Source organism: Epinephelus moara, chromosome 13, assembly GCF_006386435.1.
Source record: "Epinephelus moara isolate mb chromosome 13, YSFRI_EMoa_1.0, whole genome shotgun sequence".
Lineage (NCBI taxonomy): Eukaryota > Metazoa > Chordata > Actinopteri > Perciformes > Serranidae > Epinephelus > Epinephelus moara.
The window spans coordinates 20,945,574-20,970,531 of NC_065518.1; the positions used below are offsets into that span (position 1 = coordinate 20,945,574).

At 41.2% G+C, this 24,958-nt stretch overlaps 1 protein-coding gene across 1 annotated transcript in view; it reads left to right on the plus strand.

Moving 5' to 3' along the window:
* The first annotated feature begins 5,445 nt into the window (after positions 1 to 5,445).
* Positions 5,446 to 24,958, plus strand: part of mybpc2b (myosin binding protein Cb) — a 28,459-nt gene continuing 8,946 nt past the window's right edge. Inside the window, exons 1-15 of the mRNA XM_050059953.1 lie at positions 5,446 to 5,543; positions 12,015 to 12,029; positions 12,593 to 12,616; positions 13,417 to 13,440; positions 13,573 to 13,593; positions 14,201 to 14,215; positions 19,386 to 19,454; positions 19,552 to 19,700; positions 19,794 to 19,911; positions 20,023 to 20,071; positions 21,545 to 21,604; positions 21,734 to 21,900; positions 22,150 to 22,282; positions 23,039 to 23,163; positions 23,300 to 23,405. Of these exons, the coding sequence (XP_049915910.1) occupies positions 5,522 to 5,543; positions 12,015 to 12,029; positions 12,593 to 12,616; positions 13,417 to 13,440; positions 13,573 to 13,593; positions 14,201 to 14,215; positions 19,386 to 19,454; positions 19,552 to 19,700; positions 19,794 to 19,911; positions 20,023 to 20,071; positions 21,545 to 21,604; positions 21,734 to 21,900; positions 22,150 to 22,282; positions 23,039 to 23,163; positions 23,300 to 23,405 (1,097 nt within the window). The 5' untranslated portion in view covers positions 5,446 to 5,521. The remainder of the gene's footprint in view (positions 5,544 to 12,014; positions 12,030 to 12,592; positions 12,617 to 13,416; positions 13,441 to 13,572; positions 13,594 to 14,200; positions 14,216 to 19,385; positions 19,455 to 19,551; positions 19,701 to 19,793; positions 19,912 to 20,022; positions 20,072 to 21,544; positions 21,605 to 21,733; positions 21,901 to 22,149; positions 22,283 to 23,038; positions 23,164 to 23,299; positions 23,406 to 24,958) is intronic.

The following is a 24,958-nucleotide window of genomic DNA, read 5'->3' on the forward strand; positions in this document are numbered from 1 at the left end:
CGTTAGCGTGGCAGCCGACTAGTGCTAATGCTAACAGGAAAGCAGGGAAATAGCTAAACACAGCAGAGACTGAGAGTGAGTGAAAGACATCGCTAACTGCTAAACGCCAAACTAAGTTGGCTGTTTAGGTTTTATTTCCTCACCCCTGTGGCGAGTGAATATGCCTGTAGTGAAACCAGGGCTAACCGGTGCTTCCTCCTCAGGCTCCACTTCACTCAGCTGCCAGCACAGCCAGTTAACCTCCGCTAGCTTCCCAGCTAACGTTAGCCCCGGCTCTCAGTTTGGATCCAACCTGAGCACCGACCCCTGGTTTGTTATTCAGGTTAATGTGGGAAGAAGCAGCGGATATATCGGGCAGCTGAGTGAAGCGGAGCCTGCGGAAGAAACACCGGGACCGTCTGGATGTAATAGTCTGTGGGGATGCTGCAGCGCTAGGCGACACAGACGAGGCGAGTGGGGGAGGTGGGGGGTGGAGAGCAGAGGTAGAGGGAGGAGTGGCTCATGAGTCATGACACACTTTGTTTTGATCTACAGGCAGTGCACAACAGCAAACCTAGCGGTGAAACAATTTCGCTTTTTGTCTCTTTAAATAATCCCATTTTATTACTTTGTTTTGAATAAGCCATGTTAACTACATAATCTGTAACAGTCAGTGCAGGAAAACGTGATCGCCCATAGATAGAATTACAATGATAAATTTAGTGACAACCAATCCTAAACAAATGCTAAACTAGTGCTAAACCAATGCTAAACAAATGCTAAATACATGTCAAACATGGTTAATTTGTAAGTTTGTAAGTAACACGTTTAAATTGTTGAATGATTAATTGCCTGATGGGGGTCAAATGACCCCAAGAGGGACGAATATGTAGTGTGAATATATGGTGTACGTGACCTGACATAAACTTCTTATCCTAATGTGACTTCAGCTAAATGAGTCGGCATGATTCAGACCAAATTTGGTTATGTAAGGAGAAGGCATGTTCTTGGAGCTGGTTGTCTAAATAACAGAAAAACAGTAGCTTAAGTGACAGAAAATTCCTTTTAATGTGAGTTGGAAAGCTGAAGGTGTGTCAACTGATACTGCTTGTTTGTCAGACACTATAAATTGCCATGATGTACTTATTCTTTGGCTTTCTCATGAGTAAACCCTAAAATGTCTAATCCTGTGTTTTGAGTCTTTGGCCTTAGAGATGTCTGCCTTTTCTCCAATACAATGGAACTAGATGGCACTTGGCCTGTGGTGCTCAATGACCCCCAGAGGGACGAATATGTAGTGTGAATATATGGTGAATGTGACCTGACATAAACTTCTTATCCTAATGTGACTTCAGCTAAATGATCCGGCATGATTCAGGCCAAATTTGGTTATGTAAGGAGAAGCATGTTCTTGGAGCTGGTTGTCTAAATAACAGAAAAACAGTAGCTTAAGTGACAGGAAACACCTTTTAATGTGTATTGGAAAGATGCAGGTGTGTCAACTGATACTGCTTGTTTGTCAGACACTATATATTGTCATGATGTACCAATTCTTGGGCTTTCTCGTGAGTAAACCCTGAAATGTCCAATCCTGTTTTCTGAGTCTTTTATTCTACAACAGTTGTGAGCAGTTTCATGTAGGAGCTGTTTTCTTTCTCCCAAACAACAACCAGCAACCTTATCACAGTGCAGAAGAAGCCATGTATCTGCTATGTCACATAGCACCACGGTGCTAGCTAATGTTACAGCTCAGCCATGAGGACGCCAATAATGTTTACATCTCACACTGTCACATGCACAAGCCTCTGGTCCTGAGTAGATGTATGCAGATACAGTGGGACAGAAAATAGTCCTTAGTGCCATTTAATTCTATTATATTCAAGAGAAGGCAGACATCTCTACAGCTGATATCTATCAAAACAATCTAGACTGATACAGCACTACAGATAAGAGGGAAAATGTGTTTTTTATTCGGGGTGAACCTTTTCTTTCAGCTAGCATCGGTAAGCAATTAGCTTAGCTTTTCATAGCATAAAGACCGGAGGCAGGGAGACACAGCTATGGTTATCCTGGCTCTTTCCAAAGTGCAGCCACTGTAAAGCTCTGAAGCATAGGTATTGGTAGACATGTCTTTCAGTGTCAGTAATGGCCTCGCCGACTGTTTTCCCCTGCTTCCAGTCTTTACGTGAAGCTAATCACCTCCTAGCTATAGCTCCATACTTTACGCAAAGACATAATGTGAAAGCCTATCAATCTTCTCTACTAAATCTAGACAACAAGGAGAATAAGCGTATTTCCCACAAAATGTCAAACCATAGGTGAATTACTAGACAATGGGCCCCTGCGCCCAGATATGGAAAAGGACCCACCACCTCTCCTAAGTAGGAGCAAAACACACAAAGTCTTTGGTACTTTTGTCTGTTTTTGTTGTTGTTTTGCATCTCTTTATTATTCATTACGGTAATTTTATGTCTCTTTGCTTGTTCTGCCCCTCTTAATAGTCTTTTTTTAATCTCTTTGTGGTCATTTGATGCTTTTTTTAAATGTAATTTTATGTCTTTTTTTGGTTCTATTGTGTCTCTTGAAAGGTCATTTTGTGCCTATTGTAATGGTTTTCCATGTCTGCCATTGTTTTGTCCCTTTTTGTTGTTATGTAGTTTCTCTTTGCAGTTCCTTTGCATCTCTTTTTATGTTTCTTTGTAGCCATTTTGAGTCTCTTTGTGGTCAAAGCATGTTACTATGAGTGGTATTTTAGCAGGTGAAGGCCAGGGGGTGCCCCCTGACACTTTGGACTCCTGGGCTTGTGCCCGCTAGACCTGTTGAGTAATCAATCTATGTGTCAAACTACTACTTTCACATTTTACAATACTACAGTGCAGTGGTAAAAGTAGCAATACCACCATATAGATGTACAACATCACATGCAAAACTCCTTACTTCTGTAAAAGTAAACATGTATGCAAGGTTCCAGTCCACTACTGCATTCTTTTGTGTCTGCAGCACTAGCCTGATAAGACATACAGAGTTGATATTAAAGATAGCCTTAGGGTGTAAAGTAACTTGTGATCATACATAATCATAACACTGTAAGCCAATCGCCTGTATGTTAGCAATATGTATCACTGTCTTTGAGACATTTCAACCACTGCAGCTATAGACGTTCCTGTCTGGTGGTCTCTGTAGACTGACATGCCTGCTCCTTTCACAGATTCACACTCTGACCCCAGCAGCAGGAGACTTGTCTCCACAGTTGACGCATGCACATTTCTGATTAATGAAGGACAACATGGCAAACGGTAATGAAGACGTGAGCCCAAGACCTGAGTCTTCAGCGTGAGATGCCAGGGAAAAGGAGGCAGATACCGCTGCATAGGGTAACATTATAAAAGTATACTGTGGCCAGCTGATACAGTTAAGTCTAGCTGTCATCCTGTTTATGCTACAAATAGGACCTTGGAAGCATCAGGGCTGCGTTTGGAAAACCAACCATTAGTGGTTGAATGTAGCTAAGTAAACTAATTACTCGGTTATTTTGAGCCGCTTGTACGTTACACCTTATACTTTATAAAGTGTAACAAAGTAACTTGTATACAATGTAGGCTCGATTTGATTTCATTAACCTATTTGACAGTTAAGGTTCCTGGTTGCTCACAAACATATTGCATACTATACATTTCAGCCGCCTCTAAAATATAATGCATTCTTACAGATTACCAAATACAGTGTATTGTAGTACAGCTAGTTTCACCTAAATCAAATATAAAATACCACTTTTGAATCAATGCATCAATAAGCTAATAACAAAACACGTATATACACTGCAACAATATGAAAATCACACGGGTCATTAATCGTCATAAGAAAGACATTAACTTTAAATGCTTAAATTCCATCTTGGTGATTACACCTTAACTCAGGTGAGATTTTGAGTGCATGACTTTTACTTGCAATGGTGTATTTTTACACTATTATATTGCTACTTTTACATAAATCACAATCTTATTTACTTTCTTGTGGAGAGTAAGATGAGAGCATTGATACTTAACACCACTCTCATGCCTGTACAGTATACGTATGTGAAGCTCCAACCAGCAGCTGCTAAGCTTAGTTTAACATATAGGCTGGAATGGAAACAGCTAGCCTCGTAATGTTGAAAGGTAATAAAACCAGTTACATATGCCCAGCCAAGAAATAGTCTGACACAAGTAACCCCCACCTCCCCTCCAACCACACACACACAGACACACACACATAAAATGGTGAATTATCGTTGTTACAGTTAGAATTTCCTACAGAAACAAGATATGTTTATTTGCAAGCTTTAGAGGTGTTGGTGGGTTCTGTTAAGTTTGGACAGCAACAGTTAAGCTGGTTCCCCCTGTTTCGAGTCCTTGTAAATCCCGCCAGGATGTTGCAATCGCAACAACAATATAATTTTATTCTATCTATCTATCTATCTATCTATCTATCTATCTATCTATCTATCTATCTATCTATTTATTATGAGACTACTGCTTCGAGAGTGTGACTCACTGTGACAGGCCGAACTATAATCACACGGCTGACGTTACCCAACGGTTATTATAAGGTTTAATGACAGAGTCAAGCTGTTTTGGTGTCAGTGTGAGTTTATCGGAATTTAATGGCTCGGATCAGATGTTAGCGCCTACTGTTGTGTTAGCTCATGCTAACTGGGCAAAGAGAGCAAGAGGACAGTGGCTCATAGAGACAGTTCTTCATCGCTGCGTCGAATGGGAACAATAACTGATCGTCGGCAAACAGTAGTTGCTGCCTTGAGTCTGAGGCATATTCCCAAAAATGTCAAACTATTCCTTTCAGTAAAAGATGAAAATATTTCTTCCCAAGTGTTCAACAGTCATTAAATTACCAGCTTTTAATATGCAATGTCTGTTACTCTGCTCCATGGTGGCTCACATAATGCTGGTGAAAAGGTGTCAGGTGTGTCAAGCATCAAAAGCATAATGTATCACCTTTCAAACACTTTGTTGTCTGTGTTTTCTCGGATTCACATCTGCAGCCCCATGCAACACATCTGAAGTAGTATCAAGTGAAGTGTACTAAAAGAAACCAGAAAAAAACAACTTGCAAATCCCGCTCTTAACGCGGGTTATAAGAGGAGGTGAGCGAAAGATTAGTTTATCATCAGAAGGCACCAGATAAAGTAACAAAAAATTGAGTCACTTGTTGATAGTCTCAGGGTATTCTGTATGTCCCCCAGCGTACATTAGAGCTCGACAGGTTTAGTCAGTCCATTAATCTCATCATAAATGTGTAAGACCCCTTTCGCCACCACCTCACCCTCTTGTCTCTCCACCTTATCACGCTCTTGGTCTGAGTGCTTCCCTTCTTGAACTCCTTAAGGGTGTCGTCAGTCTCTCCTGCGCTCCTTGCTCACTGGAGGGTGTGGGTGACTTGAGTGCCAGGAGAGCTTTGAATAACAGAGAGAGGGGGGAGAAATAAAAGGAATAAGCACCACAAGCCCTCAGTCTTCCAGCAGCAAAGAGAAGACACAGGAATAACCATGCCTGAGCCAGTCCCTGCAGGTATGCAGATACTTTTTGTGAAAGTATAATTCATTGTAATTAGTTTGGAGACTACATTTCAGTGGTAATGTTGATGCTTGAATTTGGGTTGCTTTGTGTGGCAGGATATATATGCTTGCAATAGTTATATAATACTTATATTTGAGGATGTTGCAGAAATTGATGGATTGTATAAAATGTAATTTTCTGACTTTTTGGTAATAATTAATGTATTATTTTCATATAATCTAGGATCATTATATTCTGTATTTGTGCTATATTTAGGATTGATAATTTGATGAAAAGAATTCATATTTGTTTGGTTTCAAAAAGGAGATTAGATGTGTCTGAGGTGCACTGTTAAAACATAATCTACAAAAAGATGACAAAATCATCTTGCGATGAGAGGGGACTACTTAAGTATTCAGTCTAACATGCTGAGGGAGCAGTAATGAGCTTCAGGGGGCTCAGACTCACAAGTTAAACGCCAGGTGACCCACAACACTTGTTTATCGCAAAGGTGTTTTGACGCCCAGCTGAAGAAAACAAAAAATATCAAATGACTTCATCAGTTACTGTAACTGAAACGTGTTAGATTTCATTTTGCAGACAGTCAAACACAATTTCTTAATTTGGGCGCAGAGAGCAGGACACTGAATAAAATGCTTCAGTGTAAAATAAGATTCAAAAAATCAAATCGTCAGCATAACTTTGAGTCAAAATGTTGATTTAAAATGGCAACTAAGCAAAACAGACAAAATACTTACAAATATGATCTAAAAATATAAAAAAGCGTTAGCCTATTATTCATTTAAGACCTTTGCTAACACATAAAACCATTTGAATTCAACCAATTAGGCATAAGGAAGCACAGTTATGTTTCCATAAGTAATATTTAAAAGGCCATAAATAACCGCATAGCCAGCTGCTATGACATCATCACAGCCAGTATGTTACTGACATCAGCCCAGTGGGAGCGCCATCTTGCTGACTAACTGGAAAGCTTCCACAAGCATTATGGTGACTACAGCAGGTACAGCAGGTAAACACCGCTGAGGCTGTGTGTGATATGTCTGTGCAGTATGGAGGTCATGTTTCATGATAGCTACTGTAGCTGTCTTGCCTCATGTACATGAGTAGTTAAAATTGTACTCATTTTAAATACAATATTCGCAGTTCACCTGTAGGCTAATGTACATAAACAAGTGCATTAGCTCTGAGCCTTGAAGCCTGTATTCTTATAGAAATGAACTAACACTGTCAGATAAAAGACAGTCAAAGTCTGATTTCATATATTTTTTTAATTCAAAGTGAAAATACATGAAGCTTGCCACTTTAATAGTCTCTAAAATAATTTTTCCTCCCATTGAACTTAGACTTGGCCCCCTGGGGTGAATGCCACTTTCTCATAAATAGTTGTCGGTCCCTTGTGGAGCCACCCATCCTCCACTTCGACCCTCTGTGGCTCTTAATCACTCCACTGACAGAAACCTAAGACAAGAGACTGTCTTAGCGGATGATTCTGTTAGAGCAGTTGCAGGCCAAGGTTGTGGAAAGAGCGTTGAGCCTTTCAAGCCCCTTCATCTAACTTCTCATGCTGTGGCAGTAAATGTAATGGGCTCTGCTGGACTTGTTAGCATGTCGCTCTTAATTCTGCTGAACACCGTTTGGTCCTTTTTCCTCGTATCTGCCCCTGCCCCTAATCTTTTTACAGATCTCAGCGATGCCCTTTTTATTTTTATCCCAGAAACATAACCAGCCACTGCTTTTTTTCACCTTATACAGCCACAGAGTTAATCCCTGTAATACGGATACGATCCTGCTTTCCTTACTGTATGTCTTCACCTCCCACTGCTCCATCATTCCATGCCCATCTCAACAGGGAGGCTTTGATGAGGGTCAGATAACCAGCCACTGTGATATTGAAACAACTTAGTAACTATATGTGTCTTGCTACAATCCTATGAAACAGTGGCAACATTTTCACCCTTAACTTGCATTCTGCCACTCATTTTCCCACACTATGAATTATTTCTGTATTTACACTGGAGATGAGTTGAAACGTTTTTTGTGCCGCTTCACTTAGCAGCCAGATCCTGCCCTCAGCTAACAGCTAAAAATACACGGCAATAACCCCTGACCTTTTCCCACTGTTTTTTTATTCCTCATAAGTTCATAGAGTTTCACACACCCGAGCGTATCAGATTTTGCTGTAACCCGTTTGCAGTCCCCGCCTGAGATAAATCATTATGTAATCTAAATCACTTCCATCCAGAAAGTTCCTTCATGGTCAGCAGGCTCTATGCCCCCCTCCTGAGTGTGATGTTGCTCCGGCGCAGTCAATCAAGGACCTGACAGTTTGCTAGTCGGTGGTGGGAAGCGATGGCGTGACTTATGGTCGTAATTCCTTTCATTATTGTGACCTGATGAGAGGAGGTTAAACCAAAACTCTGTGAAGTTTATCCAATGCTGTATATCTGTCTGATACCATGACATTAAATGATGAGGTAATTAATCTTCTCTGAGATAATAAACCATGCATGAAGGCTCAGTCACAAGACAGGAAGTTGGACCTTACCTGCTGTCACTCCGATATTGATTGACATTTTGAAATATTATCCTATCAAACTGCAGACTGCATGTTCCCCCATGTCAGCGGGTACTCTGGCTTCCTCCCACAGTCCAAAGACATGCAGGTTAGGTCAACTGGTGACCCTAAATTGCCCGTAGGTGTGAATGTGAGGTTGTCTGCATCTACATGTCAGCCCTGTGATAGTCTGGTGACCTGTCCAGGGTGTACCCTGGCTCTCACCCAATGTCAGCTGGGGTAGGCTCCAGCCCCCCCTGCGACCCCTAACAGGATAAACAGTTATGGAAAATGAATGACAGAAAAACATGAATGACCTCATCTAGAGCTCTTATTTAACATGCAACAACAACCTTTTACCCTGAGAGGATTTTATACACATCTAGGCAAATAAAAGCCTTTATTCTCAAAAGAATAGTTTAACATCATGTAAAAAGACGTTTCAGGCCTGGTTGCAAATCATTTTCTGAATTTGAAGCAGCATAGGTATCAGATAAAATTTTTCTAAATTTAAAAAAACATTTGTTTAACTGTTAAACTGTATACTGCCAGATATTAATACATACTTTCAACATATTGTATCACAGTAGCCAGAACTATAACTATAATATTATTACTTTCAATAATGTTGTTGTAAGCTACTGTCATTACCTGCATCTCTCTCTCTCTCTCTCTCTCTCTCTCTCTCTCTCTCTCTCTCTCTCTCTCTCTCTCTCTCTCTCTCTCTCAGTCTCTTTTTCTGTCTCATTGTGTCATACAGATTACTGTTAATTTATTATGCTGATCTGTTCTGTACATCATCTATTGCACGTCTGTCCGTCCTGGAAGAGGGATCCCTCCTCAGTTGCTCTTCCTTTGGTCTCTATCGTTTTTTCCCCTGTTAAAGGTTTTTTTTGGGGTTTTTCCTTATCCGCTGCGAGGGTCCTAAGGACAGAGTTTTTTGGGGTTTTTCCTTATCCGCTGCGAGGGTCCTAAGGACAGAGGGATGTCGTATGCTGTAAAGCCCTGTAAGGGCAAATTGTGATTTGTGATATTGGGCTTTATAAATATAATTGATTGATTGATTGATTGAAAGCCCTCTGAGGCTCAGTGTTTTCCTCAGTAACACTCCATAGTGATTAAAACTGCACACAGTTTCTCATAGTGAATCAAAACCAACACATTAAATCATGTCCTGCTGAGATATCTTCATAAACATTATTGCATACTGTCTGAAGATCAGCAAAGGTTTCATAAGGTCAGGCTGCTCCATACCTTTTTTATGTCTGGGTCATTGCACACTCTGTAAATCAAGCTGTCAGTGGTAAATACAGGGAGGTAAACAGTGAGATGAAGACCTGCAGTACCTAAACTGACCTCAAAATAAAAAATCATTAAAGATGGAGAAACTATAAACATCACCGCATAGTCATAGTTTATTATGCATCCAGAAATACACTGAAGGTAACTGTAGACAAATATATACAGTGTATAATTCTACAGGGAGTTCGCATAGACTAGCAACAAAATAAGGCGGAAAATAAAAGAAAGAAATCTCCCCTCAGGAAACAAACAAACAAGAAAAAATGCACCCAACAAGCATATCTACTAATTATTTTACATCTACAACAACTCTGACAACTTTGCCAATATACAAAACCACAGACAGTCTCTGAGGGGAACATTTAAACTGTGAGGAACAGCTGCTCAGAAGTTGATTACCCCGCTTTATCACAAACTTGTTGAAGATGATCAAGACTCTCACCCCGAGTGGATTGGCTTAGCAGATGCCGATGCAGATTTACGCTCGATGCAGGTGTTAAATCCTCTCACGGGGAGTGTGAAGTATTTACACCAAAGTCTTAGAGTTTGCAAATGTTCTCTTTTTGTGCAGACAACATAACAAGCTTTGTTACTTTGTTTGTTGCTCAGAGCTCAGAGATGGATTCTGACTGTCACGTAGTGTAGAAGCTATACAGGCTGAACGCAGTTGCACACAAACGCAGTTGTTCCAATAAATACAATGCTAATAAGACATCACCTGCTCACAGTCTGTTTATGCTGCCAGATGAGGAAGGATAAGCATTACGTGCTTTTCAACAGAACAGAGACAACATTATAATTTCTCCAACAGTCAAGTGAATACATGCAACTTCAGGACACCTATTTTGGCCAGAAATTTATGACAAACCCCAAGTGACCAGTAAAGCAAGCAAGGTCATGTGGGTCTGACTATTCAAGGAAACTGTGTGCAACATCAGAGAACGTGGCATGGCTTCAGGGAGGTCATAAGACACCGTCCCTGGCCTTTAGCAGCTACTGCAGAGGCCCCCTGGGGGAGGAGGGGGACACTTGAGGAGTTGGGTATATTATATGCATCTATTTCCGTTGAGAATTTTGTTTTACCAGATTTAGGCTTCAACAATTACGCCCAGCACTTTGCACTCAAATAAAGTTTGGCCATAGAAACGTCTCGCTGATCGGTAAAGATGAGGTGGGAAATTTATAAAATAAGTGGGTGATGAAATAGCCCTCAAGTTACTGAAATCTATGTCAGGATATCAGTTTTGAAGATTTGTGCCAGAGGGTTGATAGAAATGTCAAAGGTAGCCGTTTAACAGAATGGATCCTCTTACTTGGAAGGTAGTTTTTTAGAATCATGACTGAAGACTACTAGCGTCGCCATAAAATCAGATATTCTCTAAAATAATCCTGAAATAACCATTTTATATAAAACGGTCAGTTTCAGACCAACATCCAGTTGGGTATCATAAACGGTGGTTTAAGATCTGTCATCGCTCAAGATTATTTTCGATTCAAGAGGCAGCCCAGGTTATGTTACAAGCCCTGAAACCATGACTGGAACCAAACCAATCATGTAACCATTAGCCAATGTATGAAACATACAGTATGCAGTTTCTCTTTTTGTATGATGTAATGTTTTTAAATAGAAAGTGCTTTTAGTTTGGTATGATGCAGTGTTTGTTCAGTGCCGGGGCTAGCAAAGTCAGCGCCCTAGGCAAGCTACCCCCCTCCACCCTGCCACCCTTCTTTTTCTATTGTTTTCAACTATGTGAGTGTCAAAATTTAATGTATGAATTTATTAATTTGGTGAAGAGGGTGCAATTGTGGCAGCCCCCTACCCCCTGCTGAGCGGTGCCCTAGGCAGCCGCCCATATCCTGGTAAGACCATCCTGATGATGTGAGCAACATTTTGTCTTGCTCTCTGTATCAGTCTCGACTCAGTGCTGCACCAAACACTTTCAGTGGGCCGGAGTATATGCCTTGACAGACAAACTCCTTCAGCCAATCAGCGTAACAAAACACCAGTGAACATCTTCATCACCAATGGAGTCAGCTGATAAATCAAGCGTTTGCCAAGTCCAGCCGGAAGAACTGCGAAAACGTCCTTTCTTCCGAGAAGCTCGGCTAGTGCATACTCCTAACGTAAGAGCCGCCATTACTGATCTGCAAGCTGCGGCCTGCATTTTACGTCATCGACTGCGATGCAGTCCCTGATTGGCTGCAGAAGTTGTAGGCTATGTTGCAGATACCTGATTAGCTCCAATAGGATTTTAATTTCTGGAGTCTTTGGGGCGGCATCGAGTTCAGACTGATACAGAAAGTGAAACACATTGTTGTGCTCACATCATCAGGATGTTCTTACGTTGCTAAGCCACCTATGGCACCTATAGGAACATCCGCCACTGTATTTGTACCCTTGTCTGGATTGTAACGTTTGATTCCAAAATTCTTTTGTTGATTTGCCTCAGATTGTCTAGCTAGCTCAGGGACCGTCAATGACTGTCCATTGCCCTTGTTAGATAAACAAATAAACAAATAAATAAGCAGGTATGTTGTAACTATGTCTATTTGGGCACAGATACGGTTTCTAATTGTCTCCTTGAACTGTTTCTAATTCCCAGATAAACCGGAGGGGGGTAAGTCAGCTGCTCCACCACATTTGCCCACTGACCTTTTGTGTGCCTTACATTATCACATAGTGACTCGATTATAGCTCTCACGTTTTCACTTCGCTCACATATTGTATCATGTCAAGCGCTCGTGTCGGGCAAACGCAGGCTCTGACTCTCTGCGGATGCGTTATCAGCATGCACCAATTATTCATTTATGAACTCCTTTGAATTGAATTTTCATTCATGTTCGCCAGCATGCTCTTTATGTTTCTATAATTCTACCTTCAGGCATTTTCACTGAGGATCTGTTGTACTGTACATTATCAAATTACTCAGGCTGTTTACTCAACTGTCTTCAAATGATGTCACAACACAGACGGCACTATGAGAAAAATGCTTTGGTTTTTGCAAGCCATATATGAGCATAGTCATGTGATACTGGGCTGGATTTTATGTGTGAGACACTGATAAAATCTATTTGCTCAGCTGTTGGAGTGTTTTAAATATATATATATATTTTCCAATGGAGCTGCCATGGTGTTACTTTTCATGTGCTATGTATAACAAAAAAAATCCACTAATTTTAGCTCCAGAGGAGCCAGCAGAAGAGGGTGAGGGACAACCTTTTTCTTTTCCTTTTCTCCCCCTGTTTTTTGTGACTTTAGATTGATTCAGTGCATTCACATGGTGTTAATATGTGACATGGAGTGGGTTTGAGTTGAGTGTTGGGAAATGCATTTGAACTAATCAGTCAGGGTAATTATGTGAATAATACAGAACAAGTGATTGTGCTATAGATAATAAGTTGAGCAATTACGGAGTCAAGACGATAGGCCTATAAGTCAATCACATCATGTGAGACAACATGGACCCGCTGAAGGGGGATAATGTAATTATTATGCCACTTCGATTCAGTGTGTTTGCATTCCTTCACTAGCCTACAGCATGCGTCATATGTGAAACAACATCTGGAGTGTGTGGATTTATTCCCTCAGCTTACGACGTGATGTCATGCACATGTATGTACTGTGTATCGCAGCATCATGTGGATCAATTTCCCTCTGTTGTCCCTCTGTTAATGCTCTTGTTCCCTTTTTGTGTTGTAAAAAAAAAAGTTTAGCATGTCAAAGTTGTTTCTTTTGGATTGTACAGAAGTGTATGAAGCGGACACACCATCTGTGTGGATTTTAATAAACACTGACTGACTGCAACTGGATGCTTTTTCCACATCTGTGAACTCTGACAATGACCTTTGGGGTTACATTTCACCGCAGGCATGTGAAGTGTGAGCAAGTCGTCTCTGTTTATGTGTTTTGGTTGAGTTTACCCGGAGATGCTGCCATCTGAATGTTGTCCAGGTCTCATCATCTTTCTGTTTCCGATCACTTAACCATGATTTTTATTTACTCAGCTGAGCTGCAGCCAGAGAACTATGGTAGGCACCTATTAGCGTCAGGGAATAATACGCACTTTCTATTAACTTTCTCCCCAGCTTCCTCAATTATGACTAGACATAGTGAATAATTACAGTATGTATTGGGAGCTAATTTTCATTCATTTCCCTTAGATGAACTTCCCGCAGACGGAGGTAAGGAAGAATCCTGCAAAGTGAATGTTTCGTCTACATAATCCATCCAATGTATTCACATATGAGTGCATACATTCGCCACTCTGTGTGAAAATGATAGTATTTGCATGACTATTTTATGTTGTACGTTAAAGAACTTTCAGGTTTGTGTCAGGTGACCTTCACAAGGTTTAGTTATGTATTTTTGGACACCCCAAAAATACATGAATTCATATACAAATGTTTCTGCTAGTCAATGACTGACTTCACTTTGAGTGCCTTTTGCTTTTATCCACAATCTGACTGATATATACATATACTGTACAGTATATGCTATGAGTGAACGTAAGCTTGCTTTGGTTTTACAGTTTGCCCAACGTGGTCACTTTTGTCATGTATTGTTGTATTTCCAGGCACAGTATATAAGCATATACTATATTTTACCTGCTTGTTTCTATGTGTTATAAATGTGTTAATGCATTCACAAGTTGGAGTGGACTCAAGTGATTTTATGAAATGTGGTGGTGCATGGTGCCTCTGTTGCATCTCTTGAGCAGCGACAAGCATTAGCTTCCCACAGTAGCTGCTTTTGTCAGTTAAGTTTGCTTCCTTGTCTTCCTTGATACAGATGTCGATGGGGATGGTAAGAAAAGAGCGATGTTTATAGTGACGTGTCGGTTGGTAAATTACTTTTGCCCTTCAAAAGTATGGTTTGACTGTTTATAACATTGAGTATAATTATGGTATTATGTGCTAGTCGAGATGTCACATAATATATGAAGTGTTCAGTAGACCTGGGTTCATCTTATTATTTGAAATCTTTTGGGCTACTTCAATTTGGACTGATATTACAGCATATTGTTCCATATTAAATGAGCTGCTTTCTGTTTGTTAGCCTTATTTGGCTACATGTGAAAACACGGTTCTTACTTTGCTCTGTAGAGAACTTTAAAATGTTCTTCTAATCGTTGACTCAAAGACAAAGAAAGGTTTAAAATAAAAAATCTGTCTCTCACACAGTGGAGATCCTACATGCAATATGTAATATAAGTGCGCATGGTGGCTCTGCTTGCTTCAGTGCTTATGTCTCACCCATCCCATGAAAATCCCTTGTAAAAACCCCCCTCAGAGCCTGTGGCTTCTTGCAGCTGTGCAGACGTTACCCTCAGAATAAGTCATACCTCAGGCCTACAGCTCACCAGATCCTTGGCTGTGTCAGAGGGCTGACTAAAGTGGCCTCATTTGCGGATTAGTGCGTGATACAACCCTTGTCTTATATCATTCACCTGTGTCCTCCTCCACTTGTATCTGTTGATGCCACCAGACACCTCCCCGCTGTTTATGTCCTTTCAGCAATTCAGAATTTGTTTCCCTATACGAACAGCGCTGCCCATTCCCATCCCATCTGTGAGGTGTGATATCAGCTCTCTTTTGCCTCTGTCCCTCTGGCAATTCGAACAACGAGAATGGCAACACAGCTGTGGTTTCAGTGTAGCAGTCGTCGCGGAACAATGGCAGCTGTTGCTGTTGACATACCAAGTGTCATCTGATTAGATGACACTTTTATTAACATTATGCTATGTCGTTGCTTTGAAACTGCAAGGGGAGCTCAAGCACTGAGGTCATCCAAGATATCATAGCCAGCACATCAAAGTGAATGCCTCCAAACTGCACAAGAAAAAGACACTGGGTCATGTCCTGAACCTTCATCTGAGGGCCAAGGCCTGTAGATGGTTTACTTACCAAACCATGGTTGTGTATCACAGCCGTGTGGTGTGAGTCAGAAGTCAGCTGTCTTAAAATGTTGCACCACAACTCAAGTTTTACAAGCGAAATTCAAGATCTGTGACTGTGTTACAAAGCTGTCCCTGACTGCCACGAGCTTTCAGGGTCACAGCTCCCAGAATGGTGCGTTGGACTATCTTGACTGATTAGGAGTAGACTGGATGGAGAAGGGTTATGGACGTGGCAGGACATCAGGGAGCTGAAGGCTGCTAATTCTCTGTGGTGCCCTTCAAAATGTATGTGGAATGTCCTGTACCTGCTCAGCCTGAGGGGAAACAGTGACACTAACAATCTTTTCCTTTTCCCCACTTTCCACACTCCTGGGTGAGGCTAAACCAACAGTGGTAGCGGCAACTGGGAAGTCCATATCCCTTGTGCAGTGCATATATCGCACGTTGAGTAAGTCTGTAGCAATCGTCAGCTCTGTAGGTCTGTAGTATCTTCACCGGGAGGATAGCCAAATTCCCATCATGGCTTCTTCCGTTTTAGGCTAGTTGGTCAGTGTGGCAAGACTTGGGTGACGACTTTGGGGTATGCAGGGGAGAGGTGACGCTTCCAAAGGTGGCAATGGCTGCTTTGTCTCCTCATAACCAGGCTGCTATCTTGGGGAGGTTGGCTGCAGACTTGAAATTTGCCCTGACATATGGCCTGCTGACCAAAGACAGGGGTCAAGCAGCCAGGTTGAGATCATTAAATGTTAAGTTTGGTCACTGCCCTGGATGTCACATCATAAATTCTTCGGGGAATGGGTCCTGTGAGGATTCCAGGAAACGTCTTCCCGTCTGTCTTTCTCTTTTTAGCGTTTACAGTATGGGTGCGCATCTCATTGTCCTTCTTGCCTGTCATGAATTCCTATCACTAAATGCTGGACTCTTCAAGCTCCCCCTGCAGTATAGTGGTATATAACTTATATTGTTCTGCAGATGTTCCAGACGGAGCTCAGCATAAGCCGAGACACACATAGTGGAAAGAAAAGACAAACATGGTGGCAGAGCGTGATTAGGGGAAAACTGGAGCATGAAACAAAGAAGTAAAAGGGCTCAGCAAGTGGAAACTCTCCACAACAGAAACACCTTGCATATGTTACTATCAGCCAAAGGCCTCCCACAGCAGGAGCACTGTTTTTCTTGGGCAAGCAGGGTTTAGCAAAATGCTCATTTTACATGGTGAGGTGATTTTATTCAACATATTAGCGGGTTGGTGGCATGGCTAGCATGATAGGCTTTATCCAAAGACAGCAGCTGAGGAAAGTTCAGAGGGAAACCTGAGGATACTTTTCTTTGGTCAGAATTCAGCCGAGGCTAGATGCCAGGCCATCTGTATCTAGTTTTAGCTGTGGTAACATGCTTATACAAAGAATAATTTACCTTAGTTTAATGGAATCATGTTGAGTTAATCTCGGGATATGATTTAAATGACAAAGAATCATAAATACACCTTGTAGGAGGACATTTTCTACTCCACACACTTGGTGTTTAAAATGGTGCTGGTTTGATTTTCCATGTTGTTTGATCCCTAGTCCTGACTCCAGAGTGGGAATTGCACCACACTGAGTATGCCAACAGTGGGTCTATTAGAGTGGAATGCCTGTGTGGGAAGTGCTTATCATACCAAGGCTGTTTAAAGCCATGGGGGTATAGTGTGTGCGCGGAGGGGATTATCATCACTTGGCCAACTGCGACTGTTTTGGGGCATATCATGCACCAGTATTGGAAACGTTTTGAATGTTATAGCAGCACAAGTGTACAGTTTGCCCAGAGTCGTATTAAGCATAGGGTATCTTGAGAGAGAAATGCAACAAACTTTGATAGAGATTTAGGCGGCATGGGGTTCACACGCTCTGTACGGGGTAAAGTAATTGCCTCCTTTGTGACAAGCAGCCTTTTGCAATATCAGTCCAAAAGAAGTTATCATAGTGATTTCAATTCATCAGTAGTTTGGTGATTAAAAAGCGCAGTAATCAAAACATTTGATTACGTTCTGTTTTGATTGATAACATCCACAATGTTGATTCTGTTTTTTTTTTGGGTTGCATTTCACTGTGTGGTGTATTAATGTAGTAATTCTACAGAATAATAATCATTCTGTAATTGCTTTTCACTTGCCTTGGAGTTTACACTCACTTATGGTACAGTATAACTGCAAATCGTTATACTTCCATATGTTAAACGGGGATGTTTGTTTTTCTCAGCCGAAGAGCAGTCTGAACAGGAGGGTAAGGGCCAGCTGGAGGCACAGTTCGGGACTGTGACTATCTACTGCATGCAAATGTGATGTTATGAAATGCAGATGTATGCATCCTATGTGTTTTTATGTGTTAGTCAAATATCACGCCCAATTAACTTACTGGATTTGTTAGGGATCAGGTATAAACTGAGGGATTTTTTGAGTATATAAAACTAAGCAGGGTCTTAAACTAAGACTTTATTTAGATGCTAATGTTAATACTAAGTATGCATTGTTTACAGATTTGCAACTTCAATGCTAAATCTTTGATATGGGTAGAAATTGCTGATGTATGGAGGTCAACAGGTGCAGAGTGTTTATACTTAGCACAGTCAGAGTTCATTAACACATTCTGGACCTTCTAATTAGTTATGATACTTTGCCGAAGCGATTATGTATCACTGGACCTTTTGCCTGCCTGAATATGTGAAGCACATCCACATCGCTCTCTTGTCCTTGTATGTGTTTGGAGCTGTGGACATGGAGTGTGTTACTGGTCAGATGACATTGTTTTCTGAAGCATTATGTAAGTTCAGTGTCTCAGTGTCTTTGTTGTAAGTGTTTACAGGATAACATGGGAACAAACTTAGACTTTTATCTATTATGACTGGGAAAGACAAACACCATTGCTGCTCTGCTGGCAAAGTCCATGGAGTACAGCACAGTAACTCATTACAAAGTTATATAATTGTCCTTAATTTTTATGCAAAATGGTTTTATCCTTTAACAAACCACTAAAGAGTAGCACAGATTTACTTCACCATTTTTTGTTATTCATCAAGAAAAGCCAGAACATGACTAATTTTGTTTAAAATCAAATGTAAAACTGGCAGATGTAATTAGATTGTGCAGCGTAACCTCATGCAATGGTTTGTATGCTATCTTACGAAGATACACATTAATTAATTAATTAATGCTATCTAGCACCACATGTATGGCATTGTTACGTTACATACTTAACACATAGTTAAGTGCTTAGGTTAAGTATGTGCAAGTAAAGTTACGTAGGGTAGGTTTATGATCAGAAACATGGTTGTGCATTGTAACATTACCTACTCAATGCAAAATTACGTAGCTTAAGTTCATGAAAATAAGTTCTTAGGTTTACTTGGTTTCATAACGTTCTGAACAGCAGTCTCCTGGGGAAAGTCCTGTGTTTGTTTGACCCACCCACCAACCCGAGCTGCCTCTTTACACAAAGTTACGCTCTTTATACTACTTCCTTTTTTACTCTTGTCAGTGCACTGATCGTGTGGGCCCAATTACGTGAGCTATGTGCAAATTACTGGCTCATGATCACGTACGTTATACACAAATAGCCTGATTTGTGATAAGCGGGAAAAAAAACAACTTAAAATACACTTGAAGAAGCAAACTCTACAATGATACAACTGGTTTTGATACATAAGTCTTATTATATAGGTTTAAGGAAATGCTAATGGGTGATTTGACTGAACATTTGGTTATTTACAGCTAGACCTAGGCGAGTAAATTTAACATTGTTTTTCATGTTACTATGTTGTACATGTTTGCAGAAATAGTTTATATGTCATACTTCCTGTTCTGTTTTAGTACTTTGTCCAGATGCTATTTGTTTATTATTTAGTGTTTGCAGTGTACGTACACACTCTGTGTGTGCCAATGTGATTTTGATTTTTTCATGGTTGTTTGTAAAAATGTCCAAGCACTTCACTGTGTCCTTTGCACTTTGGTTTGCTGCACACTGTCAACACCTCCACCGCCATTTAAGGACCATCTTCTTTTCAGAGTTAATGAACTAATTTCTGTCTCCTTCTTTTCAGAGCCCGGTATGACGGAGCTCACTGGGCTCTTTGTCGAGAAGCCGCCAGAGAATGTAGTCGGTGTTGCAGGTTAGAAATGAGAATGGATGGATGACAGGAAACAGTAGCAATCTGTAATGTTTAAGCTGTAATGTTATATGGGTTAATTGATGTTTGTGCATGGCAGGATCGGATATTACTTTGATCGCCAGGGTTGACTCCACCACCCTGACCAGAAAACCCACCATGAAATGGCTAAAGGGCAAGTGGCTGGATCTTGGCAGCAAGGCTGGGAAACATATGCAGTTCAAAGAAACTTATGACAGGAATACCAAGGTGTGTGTTACACAGAGAATCTGATCCTCTTTTGAAATAACTAAGTAACTGAGAAGTACTCAAGTAATATCCCCTCCAATCCCTTCCCTGAAGATCTATACCTACGAAATGAAGATCATCAAAGTGGTCGCTGGAGATGCTGGTGGCTACAGGTGCGAGGTGACGTCAAAGGACAAGTGTGACAGCTCCACCTTTGAGGTCACTGTGGAGGGTAAGTGAAAACAGACTCTGGCCTGCTGAGGCTGCCACAGATTCCATACATGCTGATGTTTTGATCCGATCCAGCCCTAATGTGCGTTCTCTGCAACTTCTCTCGTTACAGTTGCGCAGCAGGAGCAGCAGGCAGATATTTTGTCTGCCTTCAAGAGAGCGTAAGGGCACAGGGGTTTGCATTTCAGCCTGTCTCAGGGGTACATGTGCGCGTGTGTGGGAATACACAAGAGGGGAAAAGCATACGTAGACTATTTATAATATGTGTGTGTGGCTGTGTGTGAATGTGTCTTTCAGCACAGGTGGTATATGACAGTAATGTAAATATAATATGCCATATCAGAGGACATGCCTGAGCTTGGTTACCCTGAACGTTCTCAGCGCATCCTCATTCAGCGACTTGCAGGATAGCTTACTAAAATGCACATGCAACAGTTCATATGATATCCGAATTAGCAGCCCACGAATGATGTTGTCATGTTATGTACTTAACATAAAGTTACATAGGTTAGGGTGCAGCAGTAGCTCAGTCCATAGGGACTTGGGTTGGGAACTGGAGGGTCACCTGCTCAAGTCCCCGTCCAGACCAAAATATGGAGCGTGGACTGGTAGCTGCCGAGGTGCCCCTGAGCAAGGCACCGAACACCCCAACCGCTCGGAGCGCCTGTCATGGGCAACCCACTCTGACATCTCTCTACTTAGTGCATGTATAGGTCCAGTTTGTGCATGTGTGTGTTCGGACCTGTGTGTAATTGACAACAGAGTGAAAAATTGAATCGGGGATTAATAAAGTATAAAAAATAAATAAATAAATAAATTTAGGCAAGTAAAGTTATGTGGGTTAGGTTTAGGAGAAGACACGTGGTAATGAACTTGATTTTACACAGTCCCGAACACCAGTTTCCTGGGTGAAAGTCCTGTGTTTTCCAACCACCCAGCACTCCAACCTGCCTCCTTATGCAGACTTTCAATGTTTATACTACTTTCTTACTGCCATCGGCGCATTATTCACGTCATCACAGCCTTACTGATTATGTGGGTAATACACAAATTATTGGCTCATGATAGTGTGGGTTATATACAAATTTTGGTGCATTACTTTTCATACATTTACTCCGCTACGACCCTGCATCCTCATACTGTATAATGACATTACATTTTAGGTTTTCTGCACCTTATGGTTCATTTTGCTTGACTTAGACCTGTTATCCTCATTTGTGGACACTTTTTGTGCCATCAAGTGGTATCAAAAGCACAATACATGTAAAAACAAGATGGCTACCATCACAAGGTTTTTAGATTTGTTTAATTATTTGCAATTGTTGTACTGCACAGCCATGTTCGGGCATTGAAATGAAGAGTTTTAAACAGTTTAAGACCTGAACAGTGACCTGACTAACCCATAAAGTTACAAAGCATTTAACAAATGTTGCATTGTTTGCACACTTTGACTAATAAAAATGAACCTATCATCCTCATAAGAGGATTTTTTTTTTCCAAAACGACTTACTCTTTAAAGATAATGCTTAGTTCTGTATACTTATAAGGTCCTACTAATCTCACATTACTAGGAGAAATTTGAAGATGCTCAGGCGATGGATTTGTATACTGTAGGTCTGTTTCTATACACGCAGGGATGCTGGAGAGGACGAGGGAGATCTGGATTTTAGTGCTCTGCTGAAAGCCACTAAGAGGTGAGAGAAGGCTGTTTGTTATTCAGTTTGCAAAATGATAAAGCACACGGTGTGATCGTTACCTTTGAAATAAATATTTTTGCTTCTCCAGTCCCAATTACATACATATCCCTCTGCCCTGACTCACAGGAACAAGAAACCTCAAAAAGTGGAACCAGATATCGACGTGTGGGAGTTGCTTAAGAATGCCCATCCGAGCGAGTATGAGAAAATCGCCTTTGAGTATGGCATCACTGACCTGAGGGGCATGCTGAAACGACTGAAAAAGATGAAGGTCGAGCCCAAGCATAGCGAGGGTAAGTCGGGTCAAGCAAGCAGTGGAGGGAGGGGGAGAAGTGGAGAAGTGTTGAAGGTAGTAAATTAGGAGGTGAGATTTAACCTTAGCAAGGGGTGAAGAGGAAAAGGACAGCGGGGAGGGTAGTAGGCAAGAGGAAGGGTACCATGAAATGGCACACAGAGAATCAGAAAGAGGGGGCGGGGGGGGGCTGTGTTGTGAACTGATATTTGCTCATTATAAATTTTTCCATTTCTGCCTTCAACCCCAGCTTTCCTGAAGAAGCTCGAATCTTGTTACTCTGTGGAAAAGGGCAAGAAGATTGTCCTGAGGTGTGAGGTTGTCGATCCCGACGTCCAGGTCAAATGGTTGAAGAATGGCCAGGAGATCAAACCCTCAGCCAAGTACATACTCAGAAGCATAACCACCTGCACACACATCAGTTATCACTGGTTCACATGGACCTTTTTTTAGTGTCTTTTTCACCTTGCTAAGCTCCATGCAAGGTGTTTACTTAATTGGACAGTGGTGTCTGGGCTGTATCACATTAATAATCAAGCATAGATGGACTTAATGGGCAGTGTTTTAAAAATACCAAGCTAAAATTATCGGTGCTACAAAGTCATACTCAAAGATGATGTTGCCATTAACACATTTTTATTTTTAGGCTGTCATAAGGGGTCTCCCATGGGGTTAATCAAGTCTTGCTGCTAAGACATGTTATGCCTTATGTAAACCAATGCAGATACACACTCCCCAACGAGTGAGAATCAGTCCCAGATTAACTCTTGTTCGGCGTTTCGCCTTGCATTTTTTCCGCGCCGTCTCTTGGACGCCTGCTGCTTACAGTCTGGAACCTGGTTGCTACCTTTTTATAAAGCCCTGAGCTCACCTGATTGCTGCAGGGATACATACCCGAAAGTGTCTCAAACACAGAACATAAGAAGATTATAAGAAAATACAGGCAGAAAAATACACTGCCACACACTTCCAGTGGGTCATACGTGATGATTGGGAGGGATTACTTCTCCATGAGTCTATACTTTTTTAAGAAAATCCTGCACAGTGTCTTTTTTCATCATGATTATTTGAAGACATTTGTACTAACATGCCAGTGACTTGATAATGGTAAACTTCTAATCTATTTGTCACTTTTCAAGGTACATCATGGAGGCGACCGGGAATATCAGAACACTCACCATCAATAAGGCGACCCTGGCTGACGATGCTGCCTATGAGTGTGTGGTAGGCGAGGACAAGTGCTTCACAGAGGTGTTCGTCAAAGGTGCAGCATCTTCTTATTTTTGGCAGTTTATCAGCTGTAAAAATCTGGCATTATTCATGTGAATTTGTAAATATAGCATTACAGGTAGGTTCCTGCTGAATTCATGAATTTTAACTTCCCTCTCTGCTCTGCCCAGAGCCCCCTGTGACCATCACCAAGCTGATGGATGACTACCACGTGGTTGTTGGAGAGAGAGTGGAGTTTGAGATTGAGGTCTCAGAGGAGGGTGCCCACGTCATGTGGTCAGTATAGCTGTGATTTAGCATTATGTAGGCTCAATCAAGCTTTAGACAACTTTAGGTCATGGCTCATAGTCAGTGCAGAAGCAAAGCAGACATTTGTACCACTCATCTAGGTCTTGTACTCAGAGAAAGTCTGTTTATGTCTCAGGCCTTGTCCACATGGTCTCTGGGATTTGTTAATGTAGCTTTTTCTTTTTGGCCTTTAATCCACATGCAAACGGCACTTGAAGTCCCTAAAAATATTTTTCCCCCTAAAACTCTGTCAAGGGTGACAACTTCAGAAACTCACTTTTTTAGTGCTGATGTTTTTGGCTTGTAACATCAGAGTGTGCCCTGTTATCTCCTTTGTGAGGCGTAACAAATGAGGCATTTCATGCAACGACGTGGGCAGACGTGTTGCCTGGTTCTAATCTTGCTAAGATGATCTTTTTCATGTGTGCATGTGGATGTAAAGTTACTCTCGCACTGTATTGAAAAACAGAGGCATTAGAATGAGCTATGGAGGTCACTCCTCCAGGTGGCCTTCCATTAATAGCTTTTCCTAGGCTGTTCATTGACGAACTTTGTCTTCCTCTTCTTCTTTAGAGTTAGAGTTACTTATATCACCACCTGTGGGTTTGACATGCTCGACAGTACTTCAATTGGGTTTTTGCGCTTTCACTTAGACAGAGATTTCTTTGGTAACACTGTGTATGGACAGGAAGGTTTTTTGAGAATGAAGGAGGGAAAAACCCTGCTGACAAATACACTTTTGTCCGTGTGGACTAGGTCTCAATCAGATCAAAATGTGTCATAAAAATGTTAATTTTACAAATTGATGGAAGCCATAGCTTGATTCCGACAACCTTCATACACTCACCAGCCACACCTTGGGGAATTTCGATCCTCAACTTACTTTTAATAACTGAGCTTCTATTATAGAAGTAAGACTTGTTGCCATAGTTTCTGTTGTCATAATATTGTGGGAGCACAACTCTTTCTTTCAATCAGTCTTAGATTGTGATGATGTCATCCATAGTATATGTATGCATCCACCCCCACAAAAAATTATAACTGACATGTAGCCTGCTGCTATGGTACACATCACTGCACTCTTTGTCACAGTGTGGGCTGGCCTTCTATATATGTGCAAGATGCATCATTGTCTTTCGTTTATTAATTAAGCTGTATAAGATAGGCTTTTATTTATTTGCTCTATATTCACTTCTCACAAGGAGATTGATTTCCCAAGTGAATACTCAGAAGAAAAGTCTGCTTTATCCTCCATTACCCTGAAATAATCTTCAACATACTTCTTCTTCATCTTCTTCCCACTGAAGTCCTGAAAGTAGTAGAGGAGTTTTGCTCTTTACATGCAGAAAAAGCATAAATTGGTACATAAAAATTCACTGAAAGCATATAATTAAGCGTTCGACGCTCAACATTTTCTAGTGGAAGACAACCAAACCCCTGTTTCATACATGTCTGTGCCCCCAATGTGGGAATGAAACCCAGCCCTTGTGTGTGTGATCTTACTATATAATGACGAAAACTCTGTCTGTGGGTGTGTCTGT